Raw genomic sequence first — 24,076 nt, forward strand, 5'->3', positions numbered from 1 at the left:
AAATTGTGGAAATTTACCAGCAGCATCCCAGTGTCCCACAAGGTAGGTCCACTCTACTATCTCTGATAACATCAATGCCCATAACGTTGCCTACCTCTCTACTCGTGCCATGGAGTTACGTTTTACTACGATTAGCGCTAAGGCATGTCCATGAATGAAACTGTGATCCAGCTTCAAGGCTCTGCTTGGTGGACTCACGCCTTTGTAAGACAAGGTCAAGCCTTTGTCCCAATGGTAGTCATTTTCCTATCCCTACCAGGTCCCAGCAGAATGCAAAGTACAATCCTATACCTCGACTGAAGTGATTACTACAGCGAGACTGAATCAGGGGAACGGCTGCCCTCCACTGCATATAAGGGAGATATTTGGGGGGCACAGGGCCTGGTTCACAAAACACTTTTAAACAAAAGTTTGACATTTTCAGTCATGGGCTAACCCTTATGAGTTTCAGACATTTCTGCCTTTCCTGCAATTCTAGCAGCATGCCAGAAGTATTCATGGGAAGCTGCGACTCTCACATCTGCCCAATACCTGAGATTACTGAACACAGACCAGAAGACACAGAATAGAAAAAGTATATTTTTGAGATACTGTGTTAAAATGGAGATCCTATCCAGTTGGGGAATTGTTTCAGACCATCCCTTTACAAAATAGTCTACAATGAGCACACCAAATAAAATGGACTTCTGCTCCCTCACAGTTTGAAATCCTCCACACCTACACGCATACTGTACCATAACCCGCATTCTCAGGTATGTTCGAAAATATTTATTTGAGATTCTGGCTCTGATGATGGGAAGAAGTGTGTACCAGAGAAGGGTGTCCAGCAGCTGAGAAAGGAAGGCTTATATAGGCAAAGTGTGCACAGTCACCCTCGTGGAAAGATCGCTGGGGGTTGGCCATGGGCAGTTGATGTACAAGTCATAGTCATTTGCAAAGGGCCCTGTTTTAAACAGAGAGGCCTAGCTAGGATGAGCGTACTGCGGACTCTGTAAAGTGCATTGGTGGTGTAGGTAGGATATGTCCACAGAAGCGAAGCGTGCTGAAGGAGACCCATCAGGAGACTGATGCAGTAATCAAGTTTACTCAGTACTAAGAAATGTATGAGTGGTGTTCTATGTGGAAAGGGATGAGATAGCATATCATGAATATTTAAGAACTTGAAAGCGAGCTGTGGTATTCGTGATAGAGGAAAGATTTCATACACACGGCTGGACTAAAGAGAACACAGAGATCTGGGCCGAATGAGTGAGAGTAAGGGTGTGAGGAGCAAAATGGAGCGGTAAGGTGACAAAACAGGTGCAGCAGACGAAGGAAAGCATGGAGTAGCATGGGATATCATGATGACACCCAAGGGAAACCCCGCCGTGAGTCACACTGAGAAGTTTGATTGGAGCAGGGGAAAGAAATTAGAAAAGAAAAAAAAAATGGTGTCGTCAGCACAGAGGTGGTAGAAGAATCTGAAACAATAATGTCACCCAGGGATGTGGTGCATAGAGAACACAAGAGGGAACCCAGACCGAGGCGTGCAGGCCTCCAACTGGTGATATAGTCGGTGATGAGCGCATGAGTGGTCAGAAATGAACGAGCCATTTTAGGACTCAGCCATCGATACCGGCACAAACATGACCACCTGAACAACTATTACAGCATAAAACAAATAACCAAAGTGTGCACCTCTTCTATGGCCTAGTTAGGTCCTGGAAAGTAACAGCGCTTAAACACTGCCACGCCACTTCACTTCCGGAATAGGATTAACAGACACATCCATTGCCTACCAGCTCAAGGAAGGCTATTATCATTCTTTTTTCTGTAGACACTCAAAGGACCTGATTTTGTCGGCACCCAACACAAACAGGAAGGAGGATAGAGAAGTAACAAAATACTATTCACCCTAGAAGCCAAAATATTCCCGCACCCCGGAAGTACAGGAACTTGGGGCTTACTGTCAGGAAGGAAGACTCTGCTCAACAGATTCCAGTGGCTACACTGCCTATAGTGTCATTAGTTTGCATGGATTAAGATAAGTGAGTAAGTAAGCAATTTTCTGACCAAACAAGTACCATCCCAAACACTTCACTCATAAATAAGTGGAAATGAGCAGCTGGGACAGCCTGTGCCATGAATGCACAAAGTGACAGAGACACATCACAATCGACCAACATTTCCAAAGGCACAGACACGCATACCAAGACTTATCATCTTCTCAAGGGCCCATGGACAGTCAAAAGACCACACCTACTATGGAGACATCAATGGAGTTAACCAACAACCTACAGATATCGTTGTGAGTGAAAGTGAAAACACATAAGCAGAAAGTAGTGTTAACATACACAGCTCCTTAAGAAGCAACAATGTGGCTATAACAACAATAACATTCTCCCAGAACCCAACAGTACTATGAAATCACTGATAAAACAGACAAACATGACTTGTGGAGGAGGTCAAAATACTAAATCACCCAACAGAATCACTCCCCCTTCGCCCAAATGGGATAACCTAGCATCAAGTGACTGGGGAAGGCACACAATGCTCTATACAACAAAAGTGTAAAGTAACAGAAGTGTGGGTAACTAGATAACTTGGGATGTCCACTAGTCTACTGCACAAAGGTAGTTTCTATAACTAGTTGTGGTAGAGTGGTATAACCTGCAAGGCAACCATCACAAAAACTATATGTTTCAGATGTGCATACCAAACCAACCACCACAGAGATAAATATAGAATGGCAGTGTCCACCCCAAGTGTTAGTAGGTGGTGTATGGAATAGAGTGGAAACCAAAGGGAAATAGCCAAGTCGTCCAAAGGCTGTGGAAAAAGGAAAAGTATATCTAATTAGAATTCATTCCACAATGAAAAACAACTGATCAGAAGGGGCCATTCACACTTTTCCAGGAAATGCGGTTTGTCCCAAACATGGTCAGGCCCTCATTTTGCTCAGTTTCTGGTTTGACCTTTTACATGCAGCAGGTCACAGAAGGCCCATTAGAATACGTTATGTACATTGGTCTACTCAGACCAGGAGTTATTGACAGAGAAACTAAACTACTTACTGGATAAAAACATAACTCAATTGTGTATGTTATGATCATTTAATACTACCCGTTCTGAGCCAATCATTTAAACACAATTTAGCATTTTAGGAGGAAAGAGGCAGCAGTTTAACTTGGTATCAGCCAAATGTGTGTCCCTAGGCCAAACATATATTTGTCAAGGCTATAGAAATGAAATACATTCTGTTTTACATTCTTACATATTTTAATTGGGCATGCCTCATTAAAATTTACAGTTAACCTATAACCTGTTTAGTAATTCAAGCACATATCTGAGTGCCAGCCAAGGGTCCTTTTGGCACTGACCAGGATGGCAGCAGCACTGAAAGCACAGGGAGATCATCGTTTCAAGTATAGTATAAAGGGATGAACCTTGTTCGGCAGGCCACAGATCCCCCCAGAGGTCAAAACCTAACAATGGAAAAGGAACAGTTGTGTGCACTGTGAAAAAGTCATGACTCATGCCAGACCAGTCTCACCGTAGCCTGACTGCATTGATGATGCAAGGATATTGCCATTTTAAATAACGCATAAAGTGGCTTGAACGTGTTCTGCAGGTCTGATACTACAAGCACATTACAAAAGGTGTAGAACTGGGGATTTATACCAGGGAACATGGACATTCCAGTAGATACCTTCCACAGGTGGTAGTGGAGGAAATTCTAGTAGTTTAGACACTGGGTAGGTTTCCAGGTTGGTAACAAGACATAACATGTGTATTTGTAAAGCGCACATACACCCGTAGGCATCTTGGCGCTGAACAACAGACGTTTTTTGTTACCCAAAACAATGGTAATCATTTTATCATCCTCAGATGGATGAAAGGCTGAGTGGACCTGCCAGGATTTGAACCTCTGTAGTGGATACATTAGTCCACTGAGCCACCAGACCAGCCTATACTACTGCATTAATTATATATGTTTGGTTGTATTTCTAGAAAGTGTACATTATAAACTTTTCACGTGTCTCCCTGTATGGTGTACACCACGTGAGATACATGTTGTTCAATTAATTTATGTTTCAGTGCCTGAGCCAAAGGTTTTGATTCATTGAGAAGCAGGCTGGCAATATTTAGGCATTAGGGCACACAGATCAGTATGCAGACTTTGTTTTTTGTTTTTTGCTCACGGACATGTCAGTGCCTGCACTGCAACGCTGCAGTTGGAGGTGGATAAATGCCCATGAGCAGGGTGGAGTGGAGAGCAGAGGCACCCCCGTAAACAAAAGTCAGTGACCTAGGAGAAAACACTGGTGGCAACAGTGTGTCAGAATAACATACAAGCTAGTTTTTCTAAAGGACTGTGCTAAACAGAATTCAACTTTCCGCCGCTTAATATAATTATAAACCCCTGTTCAGTCCCAGCCCACACTGGGATGACAGACACAATATCGAGCTCAATAATATCGGAATACAGAAATATCATGACAAAAATGTAATATAATATAAATATCGTTTCAGACTAATATTGTAAACAACATAACAAAATATCTTTATACACATCAGATGTACTTTTCCCACCCCAGTCTGTGCAACAGTAGGGAAAGCATTAGACTTCGGAGGGATAAGATTTACTATTCCCACTCCAGTCTGTGCAACAGTAGGGAAAGTGCTGGACTGCAGAGGGGTAAAAGCTACTATTCCCACTCCAGTCTGTGCAACAGTAGGGAAAGCATTGGATTTTGAAGGGACTACATTTGCTATTCTCACTCCAGTCAGTGCAACAGTAGGGAAACCATTGGACTTCAGTGAGGTTACATTTACTATTCCTATTCCAGGTTGCGCAACAGTAGGAAAAGCATTGGACTTCAAAGTGATTACATTTACTACCCCACTCCAGTCCTTGCAACAGTAGGGAAAGCACTGGGCGTCAGAGGGGTTACATTTACTATTCCCACTCCAGCCTGTGCAACAGTAGGGAAAATGTTGGACCAAAGAGACGTAAATTGTACTATTCCCACTCCAGTCTGTTCAGCAGTAGGGACGCGTTAGACTATGGAGGAGTAGCGTTGGACTTCAAAGTGATTACATTTACTATCCCACTCCCGTCTGTTCAACAGTAGGGAAAGCATTGGACGTCAGAGGGGTTACATTTACTATTCCCACTCCAGCCTGTGCAACAGTAGGGAAAATGTTGGACCACAGAGACGTAAATTGTACTATTCCCACTCCAGTCTGTTCAGCAGTAGGAAAGCGTTAGACTACGGAGGAGTAGCGTTGGACTTCAAAGTGATTACATTTACTATCCCACTCCCGTCTGTGCAACAGTAGGGAAAGCATTGGACGTCAGAGGGGTTACATTTACTATTCCCACTCCAGCCTGTGCAACAGTAGGGATAGCGTTAGACATCGGAGGGATTACATTTACTATTCCCACTCCAGTCTGTGTAACAGTAGGGAAAATGTTGGACCACAGAGGCGTAAAATGTACTATTCCCACTCCAGTTTATTCAGCAGTAGGAAAGCGTTAGACTACGGAGGAGTAAAATTTACTATTCCCAAGCCAGTCAGTGCTATGGTAGGGAAAGTGTTAGAATACAGAGGGGTAAAACTTACAATTCCCAATCCAGTCTGTGCAACAGTAGGGAAAGTGTCAGACTACAGAGGGGTAACATTTACTAGTCCCACTCCAGTTTGTCCAACAGGAGGGAAAGTACTTCACTTCAAACACATTACATATTTGAATAATCGTATTAATGACATTCTTAATTAACCAAATAAGAAGTATGATTTATAAAAATAAAAAACAATGAAACAATTTACATGAATATTAAACAATGTAATCATTATTTAACAACTAGTTTTTTTAAATGTATTTATTACTTAATTAACTTCCCACATTATACCCCACAAAACTAGCAGGCAACACTTTAAATAGAACTAAAATAAATATGTATAACACAATTGACATCAATAATAATAAATTAACTATTTTTTAATAAATGAATAATTTGTTGTTCATTATTTCTTAATTAACTTCCAACCTAATGCCCCTGGAAACCCAGCAGCACCCACCTAATACATAGCCTAGAAAATATAATTATAACAATTTACATAATTAATAATCAATTAAATAATGAATATAAAATTAATAAATGTTAATTATTAATTATCTTCCCACCCTATACTCCTACAATCCCAACAGCCCACACCTAATACCGAACTAAAATAAATCTAATTACTCAATTTACGTAATTAATAATCAATTCAATAATAATATAATAATTAATTGTTAATTAATTATACTTAATTAACGTACCACCATATACCCCTACAAACCTAGCAACCTGCTACAACACTATAAATTACTATTAACAAATAAATTAAAAATGATCAATTACTTAAAATTACTAATTATATTTATAAATATTATCAACAATTATACAATCAATAGTAACATATAAAATTAATATATGTACTAAAACACATAAAAGATCATTTTCAAAACAACTATAATATTGAAAACAATATTTACAACAACGATTTTCTTGACATGATATTACTTACCTTTCGGTTACTTACCTTCAGTAACATAATATCTGGTAGAGACACAGTCTAGTCGCAGATTCATTAACTTTGAATTCTACCCAGGCGTCACCCTGGATCCCAAAGGTTTTCAGAAGTACGTCTGCGTGCCCGGGGATGACTTATACTCGTCATGACGTCAACGCCGGTCATGCCTTCAGTGGAGCCATGTAAGTCCACTCCTGGGCGCGGACGTCTGTTTCTTCTGTGATACCTTCCAGGCCAGAACGCGGAGCCACCATAGAAATTGGGTATGGAAACGGTGTGCCAAAAAGATTAAAAATCTTTGATACATTAATAAAGAAGAGACATCAAATGGTATGGTAATACCAGACATGAATTTTAAATAAAACCCCAACAGAATTAACGAAGCCCAAGACTACATGAAACCCTGCACTCTATTAGGTAACCAGTATGCAAAGGAAAGCACCTTCCATCCACAGACCATTCACCTAAGGTAATGAATGGCATGATAATATTAAAACAAAACCTTTAAAACAACACCAAGCTGTTTGTTGAATCACACCATTTCGTGAGAAAGTGACAGTGTCAATACAAGGTATGATAATACTAGACAAAGAATTTAAAGAAAAAAAACACATGAATAAACACTGCTCACTGGTGTTTAATCCACTGTAAACGGGAAAACAGCCCCCTCTCTACCAACCAATCACCATTGGAAACAGATGGTATGGTAACATCTAAACAACACCAATGTGGCAAGACCAAGTGGTCGGTTGAGTCCCAATATTACTTGAGACAATGATCACCGGTATATAAAATCAGTACTGAAAAAGGTTAGAACCCATACCCCATAGGTCGTTCGCAGAGTGGGGAGGTTGGGCAGGGCATTAAGGAATATGTGGCTAGACTGTGTGTCTACCAGATAATACGTTACTGAAGGTAAGTAACTTGTTCATCTGATAGAGACATCTAGCTGCAGATTTCTTAGCTTTCAATTAAATACCATAGCTATACCCACCCGGAGGAGGCTCTGTGAACTAATTCCATAAAAGCCCTCACAGATGATCATAATCGATAACCGACCAAATATAGGAATAGAAGTAAAAGAGGCGGGGCTCTTAACTAAAAGCGTGCCAATGACCACAGACAAGCCTAAGCAGGAATATGAGGAAACCCTGAATTATAACATCTGACAACAGTCGGACATTAGTAAATAACCCCCGAAGGGAAGTAATACAGGACAACACGAATGCCATGTAATCGCATTCTTTACATCAATAAAGAAATATTTGAAGAAGATCTCTCCCAATAAGTCCAGAAAGAAGGACTTTCAGAACTGATTCCCATTAAAACCAAGATGAATAAACCATCATTGCAATGTCTGGACACACAATCCATGTACCAAGAAAGATGAACCAAAGTCCATCCCTGGAACCAAAAATATTCTTTATACAAGATGACCAGTCAAAGGTTTACATAATGAGAGTAAAGACGTACAGATGACAACCAAAAACATTTGAATCTGTAATATATGCCAGAACTATATACGCTTCTTGTATACATGAAAAGCCAGAATAATAACACATACCCAAATGCACAAAAATTTATATAGGTAAAGATATATGTATCAGGTAACACACACTAACAATTAGTGGTGAAAACACTTGCATCCCACAATAAAATCTTTCCTCTTTTTTTTTTAAATTAGGAAAAAATATACTTTTTATTAGGAAAAAGTATATATATATATATATGTGTGTGTGTGTGTGTATGTATATATATATATATATATATATATATATATATATATATATATAAAGACCCATCAGGGTGTCCACTAGAGGGCCATAATTATACATTAAGGCAATTAGTTGTTGGCATGAGCAGTGTTAAGGAGTGCCAAGGCCTTACCTTTGAAAAAGGTCACCTAGACCCAAACGCGTCAGGACTGCCATGCTGTTTTACAAATAAAAAATTATTGACAGCCAGTTTGCTGGTGCAGCTCTTTCTCTTCCAAATGGAGAGATTGGTTTTATATTTAGTGGCTTGGTTCTGCTGCTGAGCGACGCACCACCAGAAAGTGTGCCTCAATTGCTCACTTTTGGAACCATCCTTGTGGCTTGAGAAAGCAACAAAGGGCAATCGGATCCCGCCGAAGACTTTCCACGGTAAGGGTCCGAGCAGCGGTGAGTCAAGAAATCAAAGAGCTGATCATCTTTGCATCCCAGAGCTTCCTCAGGCCCCCAGACGTTCAAGCCCCCATGATCACAGATACGCGCCGGGCAGGGGCAAGAGTGACAATGCATCTCACCCTTCGTGCAGTCATGAACTGCGCGGCATCCACCCTTGCTGTACCTGAACCATATATATAGATACAGTCAAGCATGTAAACACACATGCACACTCTTGTGTATACACCGTATACACAAAAGATAAACGGAACTGAAAAAACAACCCCAAAACACCATACATAACATCGAGAAAAATAAAAACCTGAAGGTGATTTGCATAAAGATAATGCTGTCATACAAATGTATCTTCAAAAATCGATACTACCTAAAAGAAAACACAAAAAAGAACCGTTGCCAGCAGCAAGCACACACGATCACACTTGCCCCTACAAGAAGCAACAGATCATATGCTCACACCAAGATCTCTCAAGAACTGTAAAGTACAGAGAATAACAGAAGCATATTAGAGAAGGGAAAAATGTCCTCAAGGAGACCGGTAATACCTAGCATCCAGACAGAATAATGCATGCTAAGAACATTGCAGGAAAATAAAGAAGAAGAGCTTTTAAGAAAGCCTAAAATTCTCCTACTATGTAAGGCATGGCCAAATAAAGCTTGAAGGAAATCATTTTCAGACAGTGCCTCTCAGATAAATTTAGACAGAGAGTTGATATAGCCACCATATTCCAAAATTAAACACAGGTATTACATATCCAATAAACGGGGCAATCAAGAGTGTGAATTTTCGAAAGAGTCCAAAACTTAGACTCTAAGCTTACCAGCGCAATGCTTCAATAAAATAAAACACCCACAATGAACAAGCACTGCGCTTAAGAAGGCTAAAAGGGTTGCGCTGATTAACCTGACAAGAAAAATCAGAGTATATGCAAAAACAGATATACACCCTATGTACGAGGTCAAAGAAGCATGTGAACAAATATGCTTCCTGACCAGAAGACACTTCTCTTTCAATATTCCTCTTGAGTGGAAAGCTCATCCTCAGAGGTAAAAGAATAAAGGGACACACATCCTCCAGTCAAAAATGGTATTGAAACAAAAACATCTGCTCCACACAGGAATACCAAATGTGAAAATGCCAATATCCTAACAAGGCTTAACAACCTATGCAATCCAAGTATAGGTCAAATAGCATATAAACAGAGACTGAGGAATTATGACTCTGTATTCCTTCGCCTATCACGGAGGCATCTTAATGCCGCATCAGCCTGAGCCCCAAAGAGATGGACACAATCAAATGGCATGCCGCTCAAAGTTGACTGTACAGCCTCCCAAAAACCTGAATCTGTCAACCAAGCACAAAATGGTAGCACTACAGCAGATGCCATAGCTGGACCTACTGAATCTATAGTGCCCATGCCACACATAATTGACAGCGTAGCTGCCTGTTGACAATCTATTATCAAGCCAGCCACCTCAGAAAGGAGGTTATCTGGAAGAGAGCAAAACCAAAGGGGATGATGGACGGAGTGTTGAACATTGCAAGCACTCACCCCAAGTCAACTGATCTGGGTTTAACCCATCATCATTCTTTAGCTCACTCCACCACACCAGTTCAAACATGGCCATATGAAATCAGTATGATCCTGTGCCTCATGGGAACAGTCCAGCCCAAACTGCCAAGCCATGTCTTCCCTGGAACGGAAACAAGCGTCCTGGGACAGGTTTCTGGCTAATCAGCCACGCTAGCTTGAATCCAGTGGCAAAGTGAGCAAGGGACCTACGTCTGGGCATACCCTGCTAACTTAGGGGAACAAAGCAAAACCAAAGTTGGCTTACAGCCTGTTATGTTATGTTTAAATTATTTTTTAAAGCGCACTTACACCAGACGGTTTCATGGCGCTGTGAACAGGGGGCAGCAGAACCAGCAGCAAAGGAGTGAAAGGAGAGCATTGCGTTACTCGTAGGCCTGACAGAACAGCAGAGTTTTCAGGCGGGATTAAAGGTGGTAGCAGGGGTGGTAAGGGGTGAGGGGGAGGGGATGCTGCTTTTGATTGTGGGAATCTTTTCCGTGAAGTATAGCTTGAGGGAGTCACCGAGAGTTTGAGAAGGAAGGGGCTTCATTGTTACTCTATCCGGGTGTGAGAGCTCCTCAGCTATGGGGAATATGTCTTTGGTCTTGGTAGCAGAATTAGTGAACTTCAAGGGCTCACTGTATGAAAGAATAGGCTCTTCCACTGTCTGTCCTTGGTAAAAGACCTCAATCAGAGGGTTGGCAGACCTCTGCACCATAGGTAGTGACAATTCCAAAACTGTAGCCACTGTCCTCAGGATAGCTCCCAACATAAAACTCGCCTCAGTAGCGAGACTAGGGGGAGAAAGTAACCCCTAACTTGGTGAAGATTCCAGTCCACTAGCCTCTCCAAGAGCAGCTAGCCAGCTCTCCTCCAATTAAGATGCAATAGTATCAGACATGGTGTCGCAGGGATTCCGTTCTCATACAGAACTGTGCATAGAGACTTGGAACCTGAGTGAATTAGGGTGTGCCAAAACTCACCTTAGTACCCAAAATCCCCAACCAGACTAGCTACAGTGTCTCATTGATTATTACAAACTCCCAATGTTTAGACAAACCAGAACATGGACTTAGAACACCTCAGGTAACATGGAACACATGAACACTCTTTCGTTATACAATCATTTCAATCCAGAACAAGGAGTAAATGAGGACGCTTGCAGATTTGAAATGTTTATTTTCTAATGCAGTGTTCTCAAACGCAGTATCTTAGCTAATACAAGCAAACATATTATAAGAAACAAAGTAATCAGCATAGTTACTAGTCCATAGAATACAAAAGGTGAAAGCATGTTAAAATGCTAAAGCGAAGAAGGTTAAACAACACCTAATTCTCACCCTCCCTAGCTAGTATATTATATTATATCTAAGAAGGTCTCTTTGGGTTTTAGCGGGCAGCCCCATACCTCAGATCTTAGTGGTAAGGGATCACATCATCTTCCACCAGCTCTCTGCGTGCGAAGCACCATCAAGTGTGTGTGTATGCTCCGTGCAAAGCAATATAAAACGCGCCTAAAGCCAGGATTAGGACGCAGCTGCATGTATGTTACGTCTAGGAACGTGCGAAGATCAGACCTCACAATAACCACTGTGTTGAGATATCCATGAAGGCTTCAGCACTCACTGTACAGACACAGCTCACCAAGCAAGGCTGATATCAGAGTAACAACATATTATTCTCGTGTGAATCAAAACACTCTACTAGGCTCAAAGCTAAAGTAACAGTTATGTGTCGTGTGCAGAAGCTGCAGAAAGGTAAAATGGCGTTTAAACTCCTAACAAGCTCATGCTAACTTAACACAGCATATAGGTAAAGCATATCTACATGACAATGGGCTGAAAGAGCCCTGTCTCAGCCTACACAAAGTGACTTTCAGAAGTCTCCTCCTGAGAAGGAACCACAACAGCACATTCCCCTGAGCCTGTAATGTCGACTCTGTATTCGAAGTCGAAACGACGCAGAGAAGGCGATGTCTCAACAACGATAGGAGGAGGAGAGATGATTTCGGCCAATGCCGCCGACGTCAGTTCCGGAGTCAGTTGGTCAAAAACAGGCATTATAGATGGAGATCCAGAGGGAATGTATACCTGCGCCAAAGCAGAGCCGGCCGATTCCGAATGGTGCCGATCCAACTACTCTGATGGTCCAACTGTCACCAAGGTCGAACCCTCCGACAACACCCCACTTATTTCATTGGGGGTCAAAGGCACTCCAGAAGAAAATGGAGTCCCAAAGATGAGGTGTTAAGTTATAATACTCCCTCAGTTTGGCCATCGACACCCCAGCTCCTGGAAAGATGGGGACTCGCAGTGCGGAGTTGCGTAATGCCTCCTCAACCATCGAGCAGGAGGAGCCTTGGGAGATGGAGTTGCCAAGTTGTAAAACCAGGGGATGCCACGACTTAAACCACTTTCTAGCTTTTTATGTCTCTGAAGAAAGATGTCCTTTGGACCGAATCCGACTTCTAGACCGACCCCGCAAACGTACCACCTTCTGGGATGATAAAGACCGAGGCCAGGAAGTCTCCAAAAACTGCGACATATGCGCCACCAGCATCTTCATACAATGCTCTATTAGTGATTTCAGCATGAGTCGCAATCTTATGCATTGTTGTGATTGCCCAAACACCGCATACAAATCATATGTGGGTCTGTAACCGATATATGCCGACTACAAGACTCACAAAGCATAAAGGCTGAAGCCGTGGAGAAAAAGGGCAAACTGTTTCCAACAACAAAAAACTGTAGAAGTAAGCCAAAAACAGCCTAAGGAACTGCTTCTCTGGATCCGTGTTGCAGCTCAGAAAAGAAGAACCTGACATCCGTGCACCGTAGGGGACTTATATGGCTCCAATGATGTAATGACCAGAGTAGACATCATCATGGAGCCATACGGTGCCGTCCCCCGGTGGGCATAGCTACTGCTGAAGTCTGACACCTGGGGAGAATTCAAAGTTCAAGGTTAAGGAATCTGCAGATCTATCAGAGAAAGCAATATTCTTGTCAACATTATTCTGCATCACGATATTTTTGCATCACAATATTTTGTTTCCGATAGTTCTGCAACTCAATATTTAAAACTCTATATTTTTACCCAATACTCCCACAGTAGCTAACTGTTCTTCGAAATCTGGAACTGTCAAGGTATATGTCATACTTTCTGTATTCCAGTACTGGGCAGAATGCCAAGGGGTTAGGAAAACCAGACCTCATTTTTCTTATTCGGATATGGAAAAAAAATCAAAAGTCTGTAGAAGAGTCCCGTGCCACACAATACAAACATAACCTTTCATAATCAAGTAGATGAGCTAGTCAGAATACCAACTATTATCAATGGCTCTTTGAATACTATCATAAATTCCTCAAAGAATTACTGTTTTTGACTTCTTATATAGTGCTAAAATTCAAACTATGATGAATTTATTTCTAAGTCACCACAGGCCCCACACGAGACCCCTTGAGAATGCTTAAACCTCTTTTAACTATTCAGGGGCTATTGACCACTAGACATTAAACTCTACTTTGTTGTGTTAGCCGAGCCTTTGCCCTTAACATGGTCAGATATGGGCAGACCCATAGTCATCTTTCTCCTACGACTGTATCAAAGACATATTTTGCTGTGGAATGTATTAGCCTTGACAACCACTACAGAAGATCTTGATTCTTTTGTGGACTAGGACATTGCCATACGGCATTTTCCATTCCGTTGTCAGAAGGTTGTATGTGGTAATAGTTAAAGTTTCGGGCAAGTAAACGTATTTCAAAACTGAACGACCCTAGATCTTATTGTTCATTTACCACTGCTCAACAAAGATCTCAGTCTTGAAGGGAGGACTGGATTACCTCCATATCTAGAAAATGTTTTGCCTCTCATCGTGTGCAGAGGCTAAAAGTTTCCGTCTAACATGTTGCTTATGTGGCGTCATTATATGGTAGTGTAAGCAGCTTGTTCATCCCAGTCTTTGCGATCAACCAGAATTAATTCTGTTTTTACACCATTCAAAGTTATCACAAAATCCAACTGCATATGCTCTAAGCAAACATAGACACAACATGGAACAGCCGAGATCATGATGTGTATACAGATTCTCTGCAGAGTTTATCATCCCTAATTTGCTTTAACAAGAGCCAACAACCCATAACAGCAAACCTGTCATGAATGCTGCACCTAACATTATTTATTTATTTATTTAAAGTTTTTGTAGAGCGCGCAGTAACCCGAGAGCATCCCGGCGCTAGAACCTGGTAGTCAAGAGGGATTAGCGGTGGGAGGGACGGGAGGGTCAGGGGAACAGGAAAGTTTTCAGTGCTTTCCTAAATTGGAGGAGATTAGGTTCGGTTCTCAGTTTCCGGGAGAGACCGTTCCAATGTTTTGCTGTATTTACTGAAAAGCGGCGGCCTCCGGCTCGGGCTCTTTTCACTTTATGGACCGTGATGAGGTTCTCGTGGTTTGACCGGAGTGACCTGGTGGCTTTGTAAGGAATGATGACATTTTTGAGAATGGGAGGGCCTTTATTGTGGAGGAGTTTATGTGCCAGACAGAGGGCCTTGAAGACCACCCTTTCTCTGACTGGGAGCCAGTGAAGCTGCTTCAAGGCTGGTTTAGCTGATGATCTGGCCGGGGTGTTAGTAAGAAGTCGGGCAGCCACATTCTGGATTCTCTGGAGGGTGTTAAATGTGGCTTCCGGGGCTCCCAAATAAATTGCGTTGCTGTAGTCCAGCCTAGACAAAATAAGGCCCTGGATCAACAGTTTTCGGGAGGTGGAGGGGAGCAGGGGAAGCACCTTCCTGCAAGCCCTGAGAAGTCCAAAGCATATTCCGGCCGCTTTTTTTGCCTGGAATCTAAAGGTCAGATCTTTCTCAAGCCATACACCCAGGCTTTTAACCTCATCTTTGGGAGCAGGGGGATCACCCAAGCATGTGGGCCACATGTTGGGCGGCAGGGAGGGCCCCTTTTGACCGAGCAACAGGATTTCGGTTTTAGACCCATTGAGTTTTAGTGCGGAGGAGTTCATCCAGCCGTGGATTTCAGTGAGACAGCCGTGGAGATTGGAGGGTTCTTGGTGCGGGTGTGAAAGGGTCACCACCAGCTGGGTGTCATCGGCGTAGTTGATGATCGTCACTCCAAATGGAGTGACCACGTCCTCCAGCGGGGACATGTAAACGTTAAATAACGTTGGGCTTAATGATGAACCCTGCGGTACTCCACAGCGGAGGGGGACCGCAGGGGAGTGGCTGTCATTCTCCCAGACTTGGAAGGAACGGTTGCTGAGGAATGACGTCAGCCACTTCAAAGCCATGCCCTTCACTCCAATGTCTCTCAGACGCTGGATTAACACCTGGTGGTTGACGGTATCGAAGGCCGCACTAAGGTCCAGGAGGATCACTGCCACTGATCCTCCTGTATCCAAAATGCTTCTGGCCTTCTCTACTGCTGCCAGGAGGGCGGTGTCGGTGCCCTGGCCAGGGCGAAAGCCTGTCTGGGAGTTCCTAAGCAGGTTGTTAGTTTCTAGGAATAGTGATAGCTTTTTGTTCACTAATTTTTCCGTGATTTTGCTATTCCCTGGAAGCAGGGAGATTGGCCTATAGTTGGCTAGGTCCTGAGTGTCCAATGAAGGCTTTTTCAGAAGGCCTTTGACTACTGCTGCTTTCCAGCTGGGATGGACTTCTCCCTGTAATATAGAGACGTTAATAAGGGTTGTGAGCGGAGGGATCACCGTGGGGGCCACTTTTTTTAGGAAGCGCAGTGGAACCGGGTCGCTGGGGGAGCCACTTTTGACAGAGGCAAACGTCACGGCTACCTCCTCTGTGGTTACTGGACCGAAAGTATCGAGGGAGGGTGCCTGGGTGTTGAGCAGTGGGTTGTGACGGGGGGGGGGCTGAGACTGTCACCGCCTGTGCAACCGGTGTCAGGAGGAGGTAGGGAGGCGAGGATTTTTTTAATTTTCTCATCAAAAAATTTTGCGAGTTTGATGCATTTATTTTCCGCGGCTATGGGGTCCAGGGGCTTCGTAGGGGGATCAGGGGCATGAAGAAGTTCTTTCAAAATGATGAAAGTTTCCTGCGCGGAGCAGGAAGCGTTTTTGATTCTTTCGTCGTAGAACGAGCTCTTGGTTTTCTGGAGCGCGAGCTTGTAGGTCTTTAAGGAAGACCTAAACGTATCTTTCTTCTTTGCTGACTTATCTTTCCTCCATGCGCGTTCGGTCCTCTTGCATTCCTTCCGCAGGATGTTAAGTTCAGGAGTGTACCAAGGGGAGGGGTTAACTCTCTTGGGTTGTTTGAAGGTGCTGGATCGGGGAATGAGGCAGTCCAGTGATTGGGTGAGCCACGCATTGAATTCAGTGTCCGCAGTTCTGGGGTTGTGAGTGAGGGGAGGGGTAGATTCCCTAAGTTTGGCTGCCCATTCTTCTGGGACAAGTTTGCGCCAACGCCTGATGAGGGTTCTGATTCTAGGCTGTTGGGGTGGAGAGATGTCAAGGTGCCATTCGAAGGGGATCGGGAAATGATCTGTCCAAGGAAGAGGGAGGTGCACGCGGGTTTTAAGATCATTAATGTTTGTGAAGATCGGGTCCAGTAACTGGCCTTTGTCGTGGGTGGGCTGTGGGTTCATTAGGCAGAGGCCAATAGACGAGAGGTCCAGCCGAAGTTCGGCTGCGGGGGCGTCGGTTGGGTCCAAGAAATGGAGATTGAGGTCTCCCAGTAGGAGGAATTTAGAGGAAGTCGTGGCCTTAAGGATGACATGCTCCATGAGTCTGCTGGGGAACTCGTCAAGTGGGCCTGGAGGGCGGTATACAAGAAGTCCAGACATAGACGTTTCAGGCAAGATTTGCATGGAGAAGTGGCAGCTTTCGCAGTTTTTAATGTTTCCATCAGCAATTCTGCAAGTGAGGTAATCTTTGTGTATTATAGCTAAGCTGCCTCCTCTGCCACTCGGTCTATTTAATGAGCAGATTTGGTAGCCGGGAGGTAGGGTGTTAACGATCTCAGGGCCATTGTTAGGGGTAAGCCAAGTTTCTGTGAGAAACAGAATGTCAAAGGCGTGTTGTACAATAAGGAGATTTAACTCGTGGGCATGTTTGACAAGCGACCTGCAGTTAAGTAAGCCTAGATGTAGGCCCCGGCGTTCTGTTCTCTCACGGGGCGTGTTGCAGAGGTTACAGCTGGTAAAGAGGTTGTCTCCCGTATAGATGTAGTTACAGACAGGGTGTTTAGGTGGCCTAAGGGCCAGAAGACTGTCTCGAGTGTAGGAAAGGTCATGCCTCGAAGAAATGGGCATAGTGACCGGGCCTAGGGCCTTTATCTATTCCACCTTCATGCCCAGCACAGCTGACACACCCAACATTCACATATATCTTAATTAAGTAACCTGCCCTGGACAGGACTAGGCACACACACTGGCTCAGTGCCAAGCACAATGGTAGAAATAGTCCTTAGTACATCTGGTGAATTTTCAGGTCGGTGGCAGCGCCTGTGATTCGCTGGGGGGATCCTGTGTTAGTGTGAGTTGATCCTTCATCTACGACCTCGCTATTTACATTTAAAAGCTTGTCAGGCTACTCAGTGAGCGCAGGCATGATTTAGATGCTGGCGCCTAACACTTTTTAAAAAAATTGTCACTTACTATGGTTGAGCACTGATTTTAATACTTGTATTTTCAACTGCATTTATTTGCACATCCTTGCTCCTTCGGCGGCCTCCCTCGCCCCGTTCCACCGCAGCTGACTGTGCTGTCTGAGTGGAGGGCGAGGCGTCATCTTGGGCTGTGTTGTTCCTGAAGCCTGGCCGAAGTTAGAGGTCTAGCGCTTTTGGGGAGGCAGGGCATACGAAGACAAGCAGCGCAGGGCTCACGGTGAATTTTCAGGTCGGTGGCAGCGCCTGTGATTCGCTGGGGGGATCCTGTGTTAGTGTGAGCTGATCCTTAATCTACGAGCTCGCTATTTACATTTAAAAGCTTGTCAGGCTACTCAGTCAGATCATCTGCTTTTATTTTAGCTGACACCATGATTCTCTCCCGCGCCAGGACAGTTTCGACTAACAGTGCGCGTTATAAGCAACTATATAACATAACATAACATCTGTATCAACACAACCTTTGAACATGTCTGCTTTCAAAAATCACACACTGGAAGACAGATTTCAATGGTGGTCATCCTCACATTACATTCCCACGTAAACCAGGGGAGTCTGGAAAGAATCAGAGACTGTGGCTGTGAGGAGCTCTATGCATGTTTGCACTTGTTATGATCTTCCAGAACATTTTTGTGCTCTTACTAATGTGTGAATACTTGTTGAAGTATTCTAAAGTGTAATATCAGTACCTAACATAAGTGGACATCTTTCTTCACATTCCTCCTGCTCCATGCCCCTCGTTTAAAGCAGGAAGACATTACAATGGCTCAATTTACGGTATCTGGGATGCCATACACTCATTGGTATGGTAACAAATGTTGCCACACACTTGGGTCGGTGGAGCAAGGCAAGAAGGTGCTAACACCAATCAAAACTATATGTGGGCCCCTTCAATGCCTCATATGCTGTTAATCCTGCAAAAATGGTAGAATGAGAAGAACCCTTAGGGAAGGAGATTAATTAGAGTATCACCGTTTCACATCTTTGATCTATAAACCGTTTCGCTCAGAAGAACGGCTTTGACTAATCTATGTCCAATCAGATGCTTTCTGTGCCAGGGATACGCCTCCCATACGAGTTTCAATGAGGATGGAGCATCCCTTTGGTTGGCTGCATTCTCTTAACAGAAGATATGGTCTGTAAATCATCCAGCAGTAAATCTCAGAATAGATATGAAATGCCTCAAGACAATCACATATGAATCTATCTACAACACACACATGTTGTTTTGGGGCTCCATGACTTGTGGCTGATTGTTGTGTTTCAACGTTAAAGGCAAGCATGGATGTTGCTAAGCGTTTCTAGTTACCTTCTCATTTGGTGTTGTTTTAGTAAAGGTAGAAAGTGCTCTTTGGAACTGAGTATTGCAAACAGTCACATAGATATATTTTTGACAACAGGATACACATGGTAAATTACCTTTGCAGCTGTGCAGATGATGTGAGCAGGGTCCAAACTCATCACTGTACTTTCATAGGAAGATGCTTTCGTTGAGCCCTGCTGCTGCTGGAGAAGGACCAGAACTCCCAAGATCTCTTCAGGCAGTCCTAGGGACAAAGGAAAAAACAGAGAGTGCTTGTAAATTAGCTATTTGATGCACATTGCTCTTTTGTATAGTGTAATAAGTCTAGTGTTTAATTAAGATCTTGCTTTTGCTGACTATCCAAGGTAAGGTGTCCATAGGGTAATAAATGATCGCAGTGCTTGAAATGGATTGTCAGAAGAGCAGGTACTGACTTTCTCAGGGTACCGGCTTCCAACAGCGAAGTGCCAATGCTTCATCACTGAAACTAATGAACCCTTGCCGAGAAGTGTCCGTATTGTCCATAGCAAATACAGAAGGAGCAAGTTCTCAGAGTCTGGCTGAGCCTCATCATTTAAGGCACCGACGGGTCTTACGTACATGCGCAGTATGTGCTGGCCAATCTACACCACAGACAGCGCCGGCAATGAATTGACTTCTCCGTCATTATTCTTATTGTTTAAAATTGACTGATGGAAAAAGCATCAATGGACAAAAAACAGTGATGCAAAAGGAAAGTGATGAGAATACTATGCAGCATGTCCTTGCTGCCAAGGTGTCCAGGAACCCATTCAATTCAGTTCCACACACTGCGCTAATCTGACATTGCAACGGCTACTCAGTATGCACCTAGGGTCGCACACACGTGTCTCAGAAACAGGGAGATTGAGTCATCAATCTTCCACATGTTTGGGCCTACATTTATCTTCAGGTCTTTGGGAAACAGGTAACCACCCAGCTGACAGCTTTGACTAAGAGGTATAATTTGTAGAAACCTGAAGTGTGTCTCTTTCAGACTGATGCTGCGCTTCAAAACTGAATAGTACAATTACAAGTTCATAAATTAGCAGTGGTGAATCTGAGAAGAGGACCTCCTGCAATGCGCAATGGCAGAAACACAGTACTGGGCCTGCAGTGCCGAGGGGCGAGCAGACATATTGGGGCCACAAAATGGAACGCTCTGATACTTGAATTGACTCCAAGATCTGACAATAGACCACCATGAATATAACGCTCATGTCCCCCTTTGGGCCTGGAGGTGTGTTCTATTACCAGTAAAGCACAGCGATGTAACAATATCCCCCATTGCCCCTGCGGTACGGGGGCCCCTGAGCTCCAGGGGGCCCACTCTGGCACTATGCACGACTGTGCCTGAGAGCTCCTGACTGGGTCCGTAGTATGGGTGGAGGGCTCTCCATGTTCTTTGCAGGGTGACACCCGCAAGTTTCCTTACGCCCCTGGTAAAGCACCATGATGTCGCTCATTGTGCCATTTGTCAATGCCCACCTCAGCACTGCTCAATACATGCAAATGCTAGTGCTCTTAATTTACCTGTGCAAATTGGATTGGCATATGATGAATCCCCACCCAAGTTTGATAGTGATATTACACATAAACAGCGGGGTTTTTTTATTGTTGCGAGAAACGTATGTTGCTGGATTGTTGTCCCAATTTGTATTGTTCACATGAAAACCAATAAAAGCATGCTTAATAAACAAATGTGAATTTATGTTCGTAAATGGATGCACTCACAAGTGCAATTTCAACACTACGGCTGAATTATACGAATGGGTAAATCTCCTCACAATGTCGCGTAGTGGGCTTCCAAGATGAGTATTGTGTCAGTTTACACCGGCTATATTTTCCATCCGAAAATGTACACCAGTTTTATGTTACATGAATATGTACAAGTTTTCGAATGTGACTACCCAATGAATCTGTGACATTCACACAGCTACCATGGAATAAACACTCCTGGAAATCCCTTGTGGATTTCAAAAAAATTTAGCAGATTTGTGCCAGAAGAAATCTGTAATCCACTCGGGATTTCTGGCTTGCTTTGTCAATCGAGCTACTAATGTCTATTACAACAGACTAAAGCCGCGGCAGCTAATGCGTCTTGATACCCGTGGATCAATATGTCATGTAAAATAATTGTTACTTTTTTTAGTGGTGGCCATGGGGAGTATTTCAACGTTACATTTTAGGCATTTAGTAACAGTCAACGAGAGATGAGAAACGGACGAGCATGCATCCATACATCTTGGTTAAGCAGCCCAGACATGTGAATTGCTAAATATTGATTTTTAATCCACAAGGCTTTATTGCCAGTATATGTTCTAACCAGCTGTCAAATATGTCTGCCAAGAAAATGTGTTCTGATTTATAAGGCAGCTGTGTTTAATCAATGCTTAATTTAAGACTTCACAGTCTATAGAATAGCTAAATATTACAGCGGTAATTAACAACCTAATGTCATCGGTTCCTGCCATTCCTAAATTGTTCAGTAGAGGAAATGGTATCCTGTAAATAACTTCATAAAAGAAGGCAATCCTGAAAATGGATGTGAGGTCAAAACAATCTTCTAAAAATCACGTTATCAACTCAGTATCTGAACGTATTTACAGTACAATTAATTACTGCCGTTCTTTAATTTGAAACTGTCTATAAATGTACAATGTTTAATTATTGATGGCATTTAGCATGTCAGATTTACAGAATGATCTACTCCTATACAATCATGAAGTACTTAGTTGATGTCACAACGCTGCATGATTTTATAAAATGCTCTAACAAGCGAGAATATTTTTTTTCCTTTAAACAGGGAAAACGTACGCTTGTTGCAGTGTAGGTTGTAAGCAAAAAAGGAGGTAATATCATATCATGTGCTATCACGCAATCTGTAAATATAAGAATTGTGCCATAGGGTTGCGCACTGGAAAGCCATTTGGGGGTCCTGTGTTTGTAGTGGTTTGTCACAGAAAAACCCTTGGCACATTAGAAATCTTGCTCTCCATCTCACCCCAGCCCTGGTTTCTACACCACCATCATGATGCATTATGGCCCGCGTCGTCCAAGTCTCGTTTGCTCGCTGGTGCCTTCTGGCTTCTACATATCCTGCGGTGCCAAGTCCCAAGTCCCAGTGCAGCCTTCATTCTATTGGTGCGTCTCTAGTTCCCAGCGCCTGGTTAGTTGTCACCTGGCTCTCAACCTGCAGCTGTGAACCTCCTCTGAGCTGCCACCTATTTCTTTCTTTTGAGCTCAGTGCCCAGGGTTCGAGCAACTGTCCTAATGCAGAAACTGCAGACACCTGCTCTGCCTTGCAACTCTGCTAGAAGGCCTGTCCCTAGTTGCCCGGTGCTTTGCACTTTCACTGTTCTTTGGCTTCTCAGTAAACATTTTGTTTCTTTTGTTCTTCTGTCTCTGTCCCTGTACTTTGATTCTTTGCTCTGCTCCGTTTTTTCTGACATGTAAGCATATTTCTGTCCTGCATTCCATTGTTCCTTGTTCTTTCTGTATACTTCCAGTCCTATTCTTGTTATATGCAGAATCCTTATCCTGTATTCCAGTGTTTCTTGTTCTGCCTGCATACTTCATTCATATTTTTTGTCAAGAAATTTTTATTGGGTTTAACAAAGGTTTAACAACTTTGAAAGCTCCACCAAGCTCTAACACATACCAAGATCATCTGATAGCTACAGACGGTACTTTCAACAACGAAAGAGTGTGCTTACATGAAGTGGTTTAAGAGCATAGGATACAGTGTACAAATCCAATTGATTTGTAAGGAAAGCCCTCACTCACCAACCTGGTTGGTGATCTGCTTCATCATAGGGCCCCACCGGGTTAAGCCGAATGCTTACCCGGTGTGCTGCGACGCCAGAATTACTGCGGAGTGGGAATTGTGAAGATCAGTGTTAGTGTAGTGATCGTTAAAAATGAACAGATTGTGTCTCAAAAAAGATTTTATTCGGTGACCAATCTGACATATTAAAAACTATGTGAGAGGAAAAACTACCAAATTAATTGTTTGGCTGTTTCCACTTAGAGTGGGGTCAACATGTTTCTGCCCTTTATGTTTGATTTACTGGGAATACCTGCCTGTATTCATCGTTTTAGCACTATGGTAGAAATCTAGCATCCTTTCACTCTGTTGGTGCTTATAATCATTTATGTCTGTTTCTGTCTAATGGTTGTTTCAGAACACCTATTTCACACTAGAATGACGCTGGTTCAATAAATGCTTAATGAAAAACTTCCCCACCGTTTATTCAGTGTATCACTCTGAGACAAAGTGAGCATGAGTGACTGAGCAAAAAGTACTGTACTGTTTTCACGATCCCTGATTGGACAGAGTTGTCACGTTCGATAGTTGCCAAGAACTAATCTCTCCTTGGTAAGATGGGTTTCTAGTGGCACTGTGAGCTAGCTGGGATGCAGGCGAACATACTCGGGGGGAGATGGGGGGGGGGGGTTTAATCGTTCAGAACACCAATCCCGCAGTTTATGTTGTCTAAACGTGCAGATCCTATATAGGTTTATGGAAACTACACAACATTATGTTTGGAAGAAGTGAAGCACAGAGACAGCCTTACTAAATATAGCAGACAACATCCACAAATGTATGGATGCTGGTCGCTGCTGCCTGCTCATCCTCCTAGACCTCTCCGCGGCCTTCGACACGGTAGACCATAAACTTCTTATCAACACACTAAAACAACGGACAGGAGCAGACGGCATGGTGCTAAAATTGTTCACCTCTTTCGCTCACAACAGTTCTCAACAAATCAAAATAAATAACGCACTCTCCAATGCCTCCACTATAACCAGAGGTGTCCC

At 43.2% G+C, this 24,076-nt stretch overlaps 1 protein-coding gene across 1 annotated transcript in view; it reads right to left on the bottom strand.

Annotated features, from left to right (window-relative positions):
• Nucleotides 1–24,076, bottom strand: part of LOC144822741 (uncharacterized) — a 2,085,503-nt gene that overhangs the window by 581,782 nt on the left and 1,479,645 nt on the right. Inside the window, exon 93 of the mRNA XM_078680596.1 lies at nt 19,354–19,481. Within this exon, the coding sequence (XP_078536722.1) occupies nt 19,354–19,481 (128 nt within the window). The remainder of the gene's footprint in view (nt 1–19,353; nt 19,482–24,076) is intronic.

The sequence above is a fragment of the Lissotriton helveticus genome, chromosome 3_1, assembly GCF_964261635.1.
Source record: "Lissotriton helveticus chromosome 3_1, aLisHel1.1, whole genome shotgun sequence".
Classification (NCBI taxonomy): domain Eukaryota; kingdom Metazoa; phylum Chordata; class Amphibia; order Caudata; family Salamandridae; genus Lissotriton; species Lissotriton helveticus.